The sequence below is a fragment of the Limulus polyphemus genome, unplaced genomic scaffold (genome assembly GCF_000517525.1).
Source record: "Limulus polyphemus unplaced genomic scaffold, Limulus_polyphemus-2.1.2 Scaffold5167, whole genome shotgun sequence".
Lineage (NCBI taxonomy): Eukaryota > Metazoa > Arthropoda > Merostomata > Xiphosura > Limulidae > Limulus > Limulus polyphemus.
In genome coordinates this window covers 38,771-54,030 of record NW_013670777.1, presented here as the reverse complement: position 1 = coordinate 54,030, position 15,260 = coordinate 38,771, and the positions used below count along the sequence as shown (strand labels likewise).

The following is a 15,260-nucleotide window of genomic DNA, read 5'->3' as shown; positions in this document are numbered from 1 at the left end:
TACCATCCTCCCGCATTACCTCTCCTCCATCCACCTTCTATCCAGGGCTATCCACTGTTCCCCTGAGGGGTTTTCGGAGGATGCTCACTCCGTCATGTGTTCCACATTGGTGCCCTTGCCTTCCTCATCTTTTTCCATACAAACTTGGCTCAGCTGTTGTTGGGATCTCCTAGGTATGGATGCACATTTATCTCACGTGTGCCTACCCATGTCTTATTTGCAAGATCTTCATCTGGCTCCATTTTTTCTCTGGTTGGTCTTTGGAGATCTTCCTGACTCATCGGAGTCCAGGGTGGAGGCTGTTCATCAACACTTCTCTTTTTTCATCAGTGGTCTCTAGTCTTTTGCAAACTTTCCTTCTCCTGTTCCTGTATCCCTAACCCCTCCTCCCACCCCTTTGCCTGCTCCCCTATCCTGGATCTCGGTAGCTGGTTGTCAAATTGCTCAGCACCAGGTCTCCTGCCGCCACTAGTGACTATACCATAGGTTTGGGCAAGGTCAGAGCACGTTTGATCAGGTTTGGGCACCGAAGAAGCAGTTTCATTTCAGTTCCATCTGTGCTTCATATGTTATCCAAAGGACTTTCATTTTCTAACTCCACTTATCTCATTCCCTTCCTTCATCCTCAGGATCTAGTTTCCTACCAGCATCTTCCCGAAATGGTTCACGCTCTTCTTCTCCAGAAAGCTATCGAACCTGTCAGTTACCCTTCTCCAGGCTTCTATTCCTGGTTGTTCATAGTTGCTAAAAAGACCGGGAACTGACATCCTATCATGGATATTTCCAGTCTCAACCATTTCATCAACCTTTCTTGTTTCACCATGGAGTTCTTCCTCACTCTTTGGTGGTCATTTATCCCAGTTCTTTGGATGACAAAGATGGATGTCTCAGATGCTTCTCATCCCTTTTCCCCATCATCAAGATGGTACCTTCATTTTGTCCACAAAGGTCAAGTTTCTCAATTCTATGCTCTTCTATTTCATCTGGTTTACACACCCTAAATATTCAGGTGGTTAGGGCCTTTGCCTGAGCTCTTCATTCTCCTGGACTGCAGCTTCATCATTATTTGGACAACTGGCTGCTGTTAGCTCCATCCCAACAAACATGTTACATGCACATACAGTTACTTCTATGAGAGGCGGCTCGTGTATGTTGGCTACTCACATTTTTCATCCCAACTCAATATTGTAATTTGTAGTAATTTGAGTTAAATAACACAAGAATAACTAGGTATAGTAAGATTGGTGATTGGTAAATAAAAGTATGATGGTCAAAATTTTAACTTAGAGTTTAGTGGTGTAAATTTGACTACAATGTTAAAATAGGCTTAGTACGTGTAACAGTACGTTCGGCTTAGGTATATTTAAACTTACTGGTAAATCGTAAAGCTGGTTAATTACATTGTTTTTATTAACTAAATGCAATCTAAAAATCTATTGTCTCTTTGTGTTTTAAGGATTAACTTGTTTTCTTGAACTTAGATCCATTAGTTTAAATTCAGCCTATAGTTATAGGTAGGTTATAATACAAATCAGGTTAAATACATTGTATCATTAACATTATGTATACATTAAAAACTAGTTATTGTTGTTTCTACTAAAGTTCTATTTCTAAGTTCTATATAATTAAAGATAAACTTTATTACTTAAGTGTGAAGACAAATTAGTGATAAAAACTAATATAATTGGTTCTTAAACGTTAGGCTTAACACTAACAGTGTTGACAATAGGGTACTGATATTTGGTAATGAGTATTTATTTTCAGGCTATAAGTATAAATATAATCATTAAGACTACTGTAGGAATTAAGCGTTCATAGTTTGTTAGGTGTAATGGGTGGTTTTTATTTGGGAACTCGGGACTGGAATGTACTTTTAAGGAAGCTAGTAATGAAGATGTGTAATTAGTATGTAGAGTTTGTAGGTTGGAGGAGATGTTGGAGGCTATCATAATTAAAGTAAAGGCAATAGATAAAGATAAGTGTAGACTGTTGGAAATGGCAGTAGGATTTCAAGAGGAACTTAAGCTTTTACATGCAAGGAATACATCAGCTAACACTGACTTTCAGGAAGTTAGAAAGAGTACTACTAGTATTAAGGCTAAAAGTAATGGAGTTAATTGCAATGAGCCTATTCTATTGAGCAACGAATTTCGGCCCTTGGCTACTGCAAACTATTGGAGGGAGGGAAAACAAAAGGGTCAGAGAAGGATGTGGTTGATGAGTAGATTATGGTTATAGGTGATTCCTTGACAAGGCATGTGGATAGAATAATATGTAGGGAGAAAAGAATCAGATTATGCTATCCAGGGGCACAGGTGGAGAATATAACTGACAGAACAGAAGATATAATAAAGGGGGCTTGCAGAGATACAGTTTTTGTGGTGCATATAGGGGCTAATGATGTAGGAAAAGGTAGGTCAGAGGAGCTAATTAATAAGTACAAGGGATTGATAAAGGCATTTAATGAAAAAAGGCCATAACTTAATTTTGTCAGGGATACTGTCCAGAATTAATTGTGGGGATGAAGTTATATGTAGGTCACTAGTGCTAAATGCTAGGCTTAGGTTAGTATGTAAGGATGGGCAAATTGGCTGGTTGGACCTGTGGGATCAGTTCAGTGAAAGAAGGGAGCTTTTTGGAATGGATGGTTTATATTTAAATAAATTAGGGGCTGGCTTGTTTGCTAAGACTATTAACTCAGCTGTAAGGGAAGTTTCAAACTAGGTCTAGACATTGGTGAGAGTCAGGAAAACTAAATGCAAAAAAAATAAGAGGCAGAGAAGAGTTTAGCATGGGAAATGAGTGTAGAAGTAGTTCTAAGGATAGGCTTAATTGTTACTATTGTAATGCTAGAAGTATAAGAAATAAAATAGATGACTTTAGAACACTGGTAGGAATGGAGGATTTTGTTACAATGGTAATAACTGAAACATGGTTAAATGTAGATTATTTTGATGACAGAAATTTCTTTGAAATACAGGGTTATAGGTTATTTAATAGGGATAGAGTATTAAAGAGGGGAGAGGAGTGACTTTATATGTAAAATGTTGAAGTTGAAGATATCAAAGATAATAGAAGAGATTCAATCCATTTGAATTTCTATTAGTGGATATAAAAGGAAAAGGCTTTTAGTGGGAATTTGTTACAGAACACCAAATGATACTGATGAAATTAGTGAGAAACTTTACAGTGAGATTAAGATTTCAGCTGTTAATGAAGTCATAATTATGGCTGATTTTAATTTCAGGCATATAGATTGGGAAATGCTAAAATAAAAGCATGAGGGAGACAGGTTTTTGGAAACTGTTCGTGATGGCTTTCATCACCAATTAGTCAAGGAACCTACTAGAAACAATGCTATTTTAGTTTTATTGTTAACTTCAAATATAGAAATGATCGAGACAGTGGAAGTTGGAGAATATCTGGGTTGCAAGATCATTGCTCTATTAGATTCAATGTTTTGCTGTATGTGGAGATAAGGAATAATGATATTTTGGTTACAAATTTAAAAAAAAGCAAATTTTGAATGGATGCAATAAGAATTATCTGTTGTGATTTTGACAGCCGAGTTATTTGGAGACACTTATCTAATGTGGAAAATTTTTATATATATAAGATAAACATATTCTTCATAGAAAGAAAAGGGTGGTTGCAAGTAAAAAACCAGGTTGGCTCATGAAGAGTATAAGGGATAAAATTAAAGAAAAGCATCACAAGTTTAAGAAATTTAAATTGACTGATATGACAGATTAAGAAAGTTGGTGAAACAGGAAATTAGGACACCAAAAACGATCTATGAGAAAAGGGCTGAAACTGTAAGAATTAACAGTAAGGATTTCTTAAAATATATTAATGGTAACAAAATGTTAGGATGAAAGATGATAAAGGAAGAATTTTATTTGATTATGAGATGGCTGGTTATTAAATTTTGCTTTTTCCTCGGTTTTTACTCATGAAGATTTAAGTAGTATTCCACATCTTGAACAGTTGATAGATGGAATTAAGATCCAACTATATGACTGCATTAATTCTGAGCTGGTTAAAACGAAATTGGGAAGTTTAAAAAATGATAAGTCTCCTTGACCAGATAATATTTCCCTAAAGGTTTTGAAGGAGGTTAAAGATTGGATATGTGGGCCACTTGCTATTATTTTCTGCCAGTATGTGAATAGTGGGCATATACTAGAGGATTGGAAGTTAGCTAATGTAACTCCTCTTTCCAAGGGAAGTTATAAAAATTGTCCCAGTAATTGTAGACCCATCAGCTGTGGGAAAAGTTTTGGAAAGTCTGTTAAAAGATGCTTTTCAAAGTCGTTTAACAAAGTTTAGAATTTTATTGGATAAGGCATAGGAGTATAGAAAGGATGTAGGAAAAAGATCTATGAGAAAAGGGCTGAAAATGTAAGAATTATCAGTAAGGATTTCTTTAAATATATTAATGGTAAACAAAATGTTAGGATAAGAGATGATGAAGGAAGAATGGGTTGCCTTCAGACATTGTGGAGGCAATAAATTTAAGTGAGTTTAAGAGAATGTATGGTAAATATATATGAATGATAAGGGAAAATCTTGCCTTAAAAGTCTTTTGAACATTTATTGAAAAGGTTACTGCTTATGTAGATGAGGGTAAGAGTGTAGATTTGGTGTATCTGGATTTTCAGAAAGCATTTGACAAAAAAGGCTTGTAAAGAAATTATCTCTTTAGTGTGGGGGATAAGTTAGCAAGTTGGATAGAAGAGTGGCTGAATGGAAGAAAGCAAAGGGTTGTTTCAAATGGAGTTCAGTCAAACTGGATTAATGTTACTAGTGGGGTACCTCACGACTCAGTCTTAGGACCTTTGCTCTTGATGATTTAAGTCAGTGACATTGATGAAGGAATAGTCAATAAATTACTTAAATATGCTGAAGATTTTAAGGTTGCTAGCTGTGAAGAAGATGCTGCTGCTCTATAAAATGATTTAGATCAAGTAGTGAGTTGGGCAAATAAATGGCCGATGGGTTTTAATTATAATAAATTCAAGATAATGCATGTGGGTTTCTCATAATTTGAATTATAAGTATAATTTGCATGGGAATAACCTTAACAGTGTCATGAAAGAAAAAGATCTTGATGGAATGATTGATCAGTCTCTTAAGCCATCCCAGCAGTGTACTGTTGCTGGTGGTAGTGCAAATAGGATTTTAGTTTATGCAAACAGAAATGGTGAGTACAAATCTTAAGAGGTTATAATTTCATTGTATGGATCACTGGTTAGACCACATTTGGAGTATTGTGTTCAGTCTCGGGCTCTCTATCTTAGGAAGAAGATTGAATTGTTGGAAAGGGATACTAGAATGGTGGCTAGGATCTTTCAAATTGTTTTCTCTTGAAAAAAAGAAGAGTTGGTGGGGATCTGATTGAGGTGTTTAAGATTGTAAAGAGAATTGATAGTGTTGATGCATCATTTTTTTTCATACTTAACAGTGAAAATAGTAGGACTATGGGACACGTATAAATTTTGGCAAGGTAGGAGTCATCATCAGCTAAGATGGTTTTATTTTTCCAACCGGGTGGTTGGCTTTTAGAATGAGTTGCCTTCAGACGTGGAGGCAATAAATTTAAGTGAGTTTAGAAAGAAGCTTGATAAATATATGAATGATAATGGCTGACTTTAAGATTTTTTACAATTTATTTTTTAATAGTTTTCATTAATAGGTCTCATGTTGTCCCAAAACGTTATGTTTTATGTTATTAGTTGGTATTTTCATACATTATGCTCTCAGCAGAAATCATCGGAACAGTGGGAACAGTTCATTGAGTATACTCTATTCTTTGTGAACTTTTATTTTCATTAACAGTATTGGTTAGAATATTTATTATATATATAGTTTTATTATTGTACTTTTATTATAAAATTGTTTTGCATTGTTAATCTAGATATAAGCTGGCAAAACCTTGTGAGATATTACTGGGTTAACAGCCAGAAATATTGTTAACAGTGAGCGTACCCAACTAATGAAACAGTAGATTCTAATCTTCATATGTAAAAAATATAAAAAAAAAACATATTTAGTAAGCTGTACTCGTTACTGGGTTTATATTTATTTTTTGTCTAAGTAGGTAGCTTGCTCTGATCAGAAGTAAATGTGAATTATGATTTCTGTCAAACTTGCACAAACAGTTTAAATTATGCCTCATATTTTGATGGGTCATTTAGAATATAATTAACTGATGCAACCTTTTTACTCTCAAATTTTGTTAAATGCAAAAAATAGCATCAGGAGATGATACGTAGACATATCTTATTCTAAGAAGCTCTGTCCATCTAAACACTTTGCCAGGGCAGTGGCTTAATACCCTAAAACAAATAAGTTTGCATTTTTTTTACTGGGATATATTTTGTTTACCCAATTTCCTTCCTGTGGTAGATTAATAATTATTAAAACTGTTTGTTTTAAATAACCTTAGTAACTTTGTATGTTAGATGGAAGGTTAAGTTAACTTGTATTTCAATTGAGGAATGTGTTTTTTGTTTACTCAAGCTACTTCCTGTGGTAGAAACTTCTCTGATGGACCCTCAGTCTAAGCTTGCCACTTCTGACTTGTATCCAAGACTTGGAAAACTCTCAGATATCTCGAGTGTGTAGCATTGACGGGAGAAGCTTCAGAAATCTTTCAACATGCTCTAACCCTGTTCTGGGAGCATTTTTTTCCAGTGTGTGACAAGTTACTTGACAACAACTATTGCTCCCCTCAACTAGCAGGATTGGAACGTCTTGCCAATTTTTTTCACAGTCTTCACTATCCAGATAAAATTCCAGTGAAAAGAAAGAAACAAGGTGTGAAATTTTTAGATTTAGATGATACGTCTGTGTCCAGAGGCAACATACTTGAAACTAGTTTCACAACAAGAACTTTAGAAACAGAAAGGAGCTGGACACTTTCTGATAGCTTATTAGTTTCCAATACACACAAGCTGTGTAAATTAGTATTTGAAAAACTGAAAGATGAGTTGGTACTTTCATACCTTAAGCTCTTAGCAGAAATGATTGGAACAGTGGGAAGTCCCACTCTATTTGCTGCATTGGTGAGTCCAGAAACAGACACCGAGAGTGCACCATGCAAGTTTTTTCTACAGACTGTGAAACCTTGGCTTCAAAAGTTTTCTGCTGAGACATCTGAAGAGAGCATTCCTTTCATTTTAAGTATTGTAGATATATTATTTGCTGTTTGTTTCTCTCTCCCATCTGATAGTGGAAAACTTCTTCTGGATGAAGTGACAGAGGTGAGTTGAGACAATATCCTGGACTATCAGAAATATTTAAGAATTGTAAATCTAATGTTTGGTGTGTTTTTTTGTTAACTTTCTAGCCATATGATTCCATACTGCATAAGATAATAGAGAAATGATTTAAACTTCACCTTTGGTACTCTGAAATTAATTTTTTTATTTTGGATGACAGAGAAATGAACTTGTTTGTTACTTTGAGTTTAGAATGATAAATGCTTAACCCTCAAGTTACTACATTTTCATACTGTTCACTGCCATTGAGGTCCATATATTGTATCATATTGAGTAATTTTATGTTTTTGTCTGTTAGAACACCTATTGTGAGACTTATTTTCACCAAAGGTCAAAATTGAAGATATAATCTTTTAGGTAGAGTTTTAATGGTCACAGTTTATGGTTTCAATTTTACCTATGGGGAGAAGAAAATAAATTGTAATGTGATTTCATCAGTTTGTCCACTGTATAATCCAAATAATAAGTTTGACACAATGGTACAATATTATTCACATACGTGAATTAATTTATCTATATTGTGAGTTAAAAGGACTAAAAAATTTCATAAATAAAAGTTTTATAAAATCATTCATTTTTTAAATTAAAATAAATAGATGGACACAATGTAAGTAAAATACAATTGGAATTATTTGCAATATTGTTCGTATTTTTGTTTACATTTTTTTTGTACGACTCATAATTTATTAGGAACCATGTATCCAACAACGTGATGGACCCACAACCAATTTTGTACATAAATAACTTAGAAAATTGTGTTTAAAAATGGATGGGGTCCATAACTCATGAGTTTTTCTAAGATAAAAGATAAGGTAATATGTTTTAAACAGTAATTACTTGGTTCTATGAAAAATATGAAAACAAAAATAAATTGGCATAAGTCCATGAAATTAAAATATACTTTCTTGAAGATTTTATCACATCCTACAAATTTAAATGATCCATTTTGTAATTTAATATCAGATTCAAAGCCCTCAAGTTGTGGAATGTCTGCTTGAACGGACCATGAAGTTCCACACTGAGAACTCGGTTGTTAGAAAATGGCTACAAGGAGATGCATTAGGACAAGCCATACAGTCTATAGCTGAGAAGTTGGTTTACATGAGCCTACAGGACAGTGCTAGTTCAGTGGATGATACAACAAATTCTATTTGGAGGGCCTTACAACTGTGTTTTACAGCTACTGACCACTATGGTAAAACAAGATGTTTTTCTCACTCATGCAGTAAAACATATGCACATAATGAAAAACTAATTGTTTTACAGCTAATGACCTATATATTACAACTAGGCTGCTTGTTAGTTGCTAATGACCTGTTTAGTAAAAAATAAACAAACTAGGAATTACATTTCTGTTGCATTGCTAATGACCTTTATGCTAATGGAACTCTTGCATACATACTAGGTTTTTTACTGTTATTATTGTGTATTATAAGAAAATGCAGGCCAGTTTAGTAATGCTTTTCTTTTTACTAATGACCAATGTGTTATTGAAGGAAACTATTGTTTACTGTACTGCTATCAATCTATTTGGTAAGAAAAGAAGGGGCTACTTTTGCCATAATGCTGTAAATTAATGTTCTATATACATAAAAAGAAAATACAGACATACATGCTATATTGGAAAAAGTAAGTTGGAGCTCAGTAATGTAATATGTTTCTTTCTGTTAGCTATAATCTAAGTCACAAGCTAATAATGAAAGTAAAACTTTTCTTGTTAAGGCAAAATTGTAATAACCCAAACTGTGGTCATGGACTTATTCTTTAACAGTTCCCTGGCATGTCACACCACTTTAATAATATAATAATACTATTTAACAACAAAGTGGCTCAGAGATATAAAAATTAAAAATTCTTGTAAAGTTTGTTCACCCCAGGAGGCCAGCAAAATTATAATTAAAATAGGTAAAAACAGTTAAAATTAGACATCGGGTTTTATACGCTATTTAACTTTTGATTCATTATATTTTTTCTGTTTGAGTTCAAAGACTAAAGCTTCAAATACATTTCTGTATATTTAGTAATTTTGCTTAAGTGTGTGTGTTGCTGTAGGATTGATTTCATATTTTATTATCAAGCTATTTGAGTATTTTTTTTTGTTGTTTTAAGGAGGTATTTGATATGCTAGACTTACTGACTTGGACACTTAGTTGTGATCTCTAAAAGTCATGCATTATAGGGGCAAAATCCAGAAAACTGTTGTGAAGCCTTTCACATAATTTTGTTTGAACAGAGAATAATGGTTGTATTTATACATATCACCACTGTCTGTCTTCCATGATTTGCTCACATTTATTTTCATGTGATTTGTGTTACAAAATGGTGCTTGCTAGATGGAATTGAAAATGCTGTAATTGCTTATATTGGATTTATTCTGAATCATGTATCATTCCTATTCTTTATTGTAGTGTCACTGAAGTAGTATATATCATGTACAAATCCAGATATGTAACATGTATTTATCGAGCGTATTTTGTGCAGAAATGTGATAACAGATCTTAAAAGAACTTTTGTTTCATTAATATATGAGTATAGGCTATCAAAAGTGAAATGAAAAATCTGACTTTTTGAGCTCATTCCAAAAAAAAGCCTGACATGGAAGGATTAAACAGGAAACTACCATGAAAATGAATCAGTTATATCTTTCAGTGAACCTTAACCCCATAGAAATAATCTGAAAACAGCATTAGAGATGAAATTTACGTATACCTTTCTCACTAACTACAGTAGATGTGTGGGGAAATGTCTTAATGAATAAATAGGAAACATTTCCCAACATTATCTCAATGCTCTGCATTTGAAAAAGGCAGGCAAGTGAAATTTTCCAATCCTGAGGCATCTTCAGGAGTGTAATTGCAACCCTTAAAATTTGACCCTCTGAAGACAGTTTACAGATAAATCTTTTTGTTTACGCTATTGATGGTTGTTTTAATAATCTAATTAACAGTTCTTGTACATAACTTTTAAAATATAAAAATGACAAACATACATGTTGGAAAATTCAGCTATTCTTATGATAATGGTAAGCTGAAGGGGTTTGGAAAAAACATTCCTTGAGTCAAAATTAGACACATGAAGGTGCAGAAGAACAATCATGCAGCTAAAAAGTGAAACAGTGCTATCTGTTTTAAGGTTGTTTGTTATTGGTTCTTAATTTCTTTTGTTCAGTATAGCTCTTTTATTTTTAATGTCTTGAGTGTAAATTAGGGCTTACTTACACTCGCACTGTACTATGTACTGTTAATTGCCTATATATGTTATTAAAAAGTCAGACTTGCTTGCTACACTTTTACTGCTGGTGATCTGCCTATTAAGGAAACTCGGGCTCATTTATCCAAGTTTAATACATCTGTCTACCAAAATAAAATATTTTCTGGCTTCTATACATGCTTTGACAGCTTTAAACCAGATTTGTTTTCTACCATAGCTGTGTACTAAACCTTTTCAGCAGTGCTTCATCCACTGTGAATTTACTTCTTCAAAAACTTGTTTTTATAAATACTTTAATATACAACTTCTGAAAATAAACTATTCTCACTAAGAAATCCTGCTCTGCCTCAGAATTTATATTCATTATTGTCCTTCCTTTCCCAAGTAGACAAGGTGCCCTGTCAGAACTCAGGTTCAATAATTAATTAAATTAAACTTCAAATAGGTTTCATGTCATCCTTTCAGATTCACAATATATTCCAAGCTAAAGACTTGTGTCTTCTACTCTACACACACAGTTTGTCTACCACCGTACTTTTTGGTGATTGTAAAAACACCCATATTGACAAAATACTCTGCCAGTTAAAAATATATGACTATGAACATTCATTCTAGTTGTCTTGAGTAAAACCAATTTGAAACCTTTAAATACTTGTGTTTCTTCTACACTTATACATAGTGGATATATCAAAATCACTCCTATTTCCATTGACAGTTTCAAACTTTTAACCTTGGGTTTATACAACCACAAACTGATGGTCAAAAAAAGTTTACTATTATTTTATAGTTACTCAAAGTTAAACAAAAACCTTAGTTAATTTTAAATGTTAAAAAAAACCTTGTATATGTATATTACATATCATTCTTCATTTATATCCCAAATCACTGATGATAAAACTCTGAAACATCAATTGAATACATAAAAATTTTTTTTAGTTGTAGCTGTGGTGCTCATGTTTTGTTCTTGTTTACTTGCTTTAAAGGTCATCTGCAAACAGAACTTTTACTTTGGTTTTGTTCCACTAGGATTTATTAGCACTATAGGTTCCTAAGGGAAACATTTAAAAATAAAATCCTTTATTTTCATTCTCATTCTTTATTTTCTTTAACCTTTCCAAAAACATGTAAGACATATATTTGTAGGTAAGCCCATATTTCTAACCAAAACCATTGTCAACAATGTAGTTATGATATTCCTGTAATTATCAATTATAGATCCATAGAAATGTAATTATTCTGCAGCATTTCTGATGTGTAAAAATAATTCATCTTTATCTGAGCTTATTGGTAAAATCTGTCGTCACATACAAAGTAATGCAATTCTTCATGGAAATTTTACAGATGGGTATAGAAATTTACATTTGTTATTAGTCCAATATAAATATTATATTTATTTAACTCTGTATTTAGGTTTGTGAAATCACAATTTAACTAGTATTTTTAGAAGAAAAAAAAACTTTAAGGAACAAATATTTTTAGGGCTGACCCACTGGAAGGCCTGTCCAGGATTTATAGATTGTTTATTTACGTATCACTCATTTTTCATTTGCTTTATTAAAGATAATTTTTCCTTGTTTTCAAATTCTCTGCAAGCTGACTTTTCTCTGAATTTGTTTTATTAATTATCAACCTAGTTTAAGTACTTTTGGTATAGTAACATTCTTTCACAAAATTTATTTTCTCAGTTCAAATGATTCCTTTTTGACCTACCCATCTTTTGTTCCATTAACTATTATTTTCCAGGGCTTATAGTTCCACTGATAATATGTTTTTTCACTTTGTTTTACTAAATAATATTTTTCATGACTTATTGTGTCTTTACCTTCTTTTGTTTTATTAATGATTATTTTTCTTTACTGACTTACTTTTCTCTGGCTTATAATTCAGCTACTGACTTTAATTTTACTTTTGCTTATTTTCATGGGGATTTTAAATCTAGGAAAATAATTGTTCTAATTACCAAAAAATTACTGAAATGGAGTAATAAAAATATTATAATCTGTTGAAGTAACACTGAAATATCGATTATTGTAATTATGCTTTTTAATATTACAAATGTGTTTGTGTTTTATATTATTTATATACTGTGATTATCTAATAACAGGTTATACAAAAACATTCACATTTGGTTTTATTGCATCTTGTGGCATTTGAAATGTTCTGTGACCACAATTTCAGAAGTTATTGATTCATTTTTAATGCATGACAATAAAGCAAATTTAAATGGCTTGTGTTTTGATGTGAAATGAAAGCTAAATGATAAGAGTGGCTTATGTTTTTGCTGGCATGGTCATGTTCAACTTTTCATCCTCTGTGATATATTTGATAATGTCATATATGTAAATTCTTAAGTATTGTTTTTTAACAATCAAGCAAAAAAGAAAGAGTGATGCTACAAATTTGATAATGTAAAGAAGGAATTATCACTATGTGCACAACCTTAAACTTTTGTGCTGAAAATTTTTCTGTATTTTTGATTTGGAAAAATAGTTATTTTTTCTATTTTTCTAATCCTTATATCTTTACCTATATTAAAGTGTTTTCTCAGGTTTGTGCAGATCTGAAAATTGTCCTTTTTCTTAAATATTTGCTTCACTTAAGATAATTTTTATCTCATTTACAGATCCACTCATTGCCTCCTCATACATGAGTGAGATTCTTATGATTTTCCAAAAGGCTGTGAAAGATTCTACTAATCAAGAAAAAAATGTGGAAAAGATATCAAGAGTGATAGAGTTTGTGTGTGACTTAGCATCAAACTTGTTCACTAGTTTTAAAGTAAGTAAATCACTTGCAGGTTTTAGATTATCAATAAGATTTTTTTTAGCATCTAAACATGATATTTTACTTTTAGGTAGACTTACAGCTAATACAATAAATATATTTTGACCTCTTCTTCCCCACCCTTCTTCATACCTGATGTCTCTTGATAATAACTTATAGTTCACAAGAAACTTCCTATACTTACCAGCAACCACCACTTATACATATATAACAAGGTCTCTTACATATTGTCATCTGCAGAGGTCAGTTTCGTGACTGACGTATTTGTATGTTCTATGTGCTTTCCTCTGTTTTATGTCATTTTATTGTGTTTTTCTTTCAAAATACATGTATTACTGCAGTGTTTATTTCAGACTTAATTCAGTGAAATTCATATTTTTGCTTCTTGTTAGTTTCAGTTTTGTCTCTTTTAAAGCTTGAGCCATTTTTTGACATTCTATGTTCCTCAGAAAGCTGTTCAGGCAAATCTTGCCTTGTGGTATTTACAAAGGCCCTCAGATGAATGCAGCTTATTTCAGAATTGTATTTTGTACTTAGTTATGCTCTGATCATTTAGATAGGGTTGTACGAGTAAAAATTGTTATTCATGTCATTTTCCTAACAGTTAAAATCCAAAATAGCTAAACTACTGAGAGTCCACCTACAGTGATTTTATCATTTCTCTTTATGACTGAAATTTTTATTTATTTGGAAAATGCAATCTGGACCTGTCAAGAATTGAGATTTCTGTTATTCTTGAGAATCCATCTTTGCCAGGGATATATTTTAGTAGCTCCTGAATGGACATGATGCTTGACTTCAGGTCTGTATGGGGCTCATTTTTGTCTGACTTTGGGTATCATAATATCAGGGTGTTTGTTTAGGGATCCACTGCTATTCTTCTCATGAAGCAAATGCTTTTTATCTTTTTCCTTCACTTCTCAGATGCCTTAGGTTAGATCTCAACATTTTTGAACAAGGTAATTTTTTCTAACTTGGTACTCCTTTTTTTAAACAGTTTTCTGAGATTACAAAATTAACTCACAAGTTCTAAACAATAAATATAATATTGTGTTACTATTAAGTGTTAAATATTGAATATCTTGCTTTTCTTAACAACATAAATCATTAAGTCATGTACTTGCTTGCTTCCTCCATAAAGTAGTTTTCTAGCTATCACACTAGTGCTGTGTATCTGAAATTATATGTTTAGGTATTACCCTTTCACCACAGGTATCCCTTACTGCACATGACACAAAGTTTTTGTGTCTTACATTCAAATTTTATTAAACTACTTTTTAATCCGTATTTTAATAGTATATGTTTTAAGTTCTTAATTCTATTAGGCAATATTTAAAAAAATCCATAATTTCCCCTAGTGTGATACAAGTGACACATTTTCTCTAGGTATCTTCTCTTCTCTATTTTATCCACCACCCCTCCAATAACTATGAAATTAAATGTAAATTACTCATTATAAAATCATCATTGCTCAGACAAACCGTAATTTTTATAGCCTTCAATTTTGTTTGGTTACAGAGCTTTCAAATAGAAAATAGACCCCTTCTGCCACACCCACAAATCACATCCTCTTTTTCAGAATTTGTTAATAGTTCTCTCTTACATTTAATTATATATTAACTATAACTAATAGAAAGCCAAGGTTTTCATCTATCAAATCACATATTATATTATGTTGTATTCTGAACAGATAATCGTCAATTTCACTTGAAATACAACTTTGGTTCCCACGGGAATCACAATGGATAGCTTGGATAAATTTGTAATGGCTCTTATTGAATTGTTAGAAAGCTAGAAATATTGTGATTCTTAGAGAAAATTGTCTGCTTTTTACATGTTATTATTCTATGTTCTTTGGTGCATTATTTAATTAACTAAAGATTATTTAATGCACAACTACCATTAGTATAATAAAAAAGTCAGGTTATGTGTCATTGATAGTCGACAACAAGAAAAAAAATATTTGGGAAAGTAATTTATTTC

The 15,260-nt window shown here is 32.3% G+C and overlaps 1 protein-coding gene across 1 annotated transcript in view; it reads left to right on the top strand.

The window, feature by feature from the left end:
* LOC106472215 (E3 ubiquitin-protein ligase listerin-like) overlaps positions 1 to 15,260 on the top strand; it is a 66,699-nt gene that overhangs the window by 14,932 nt on the left and 36,507 nt on the right. Inside the window, exons 10-13 of the mRNA XM_022400821.1 lie at positions 6,523 to 6,623; positions 6,776 to 7,265; positions 8,247 to 8,478; positions 13,117 to 13,271. Of these exons, the coding sequence (XP_022256529.1) occupies positions 6,523 to 6,623; positions 6,776 to 7,265; positions 8,247 to 8,478; positions 13,117 to 13,271 (978 nt within the window). The remainder of the gene's footprint in view (positions 1 to 6,522; positions 6,624 to 6,775; positions 7,266 to 8,246; positions 8,479 to 13,116; positions 13,272 to 15,260) is intronic.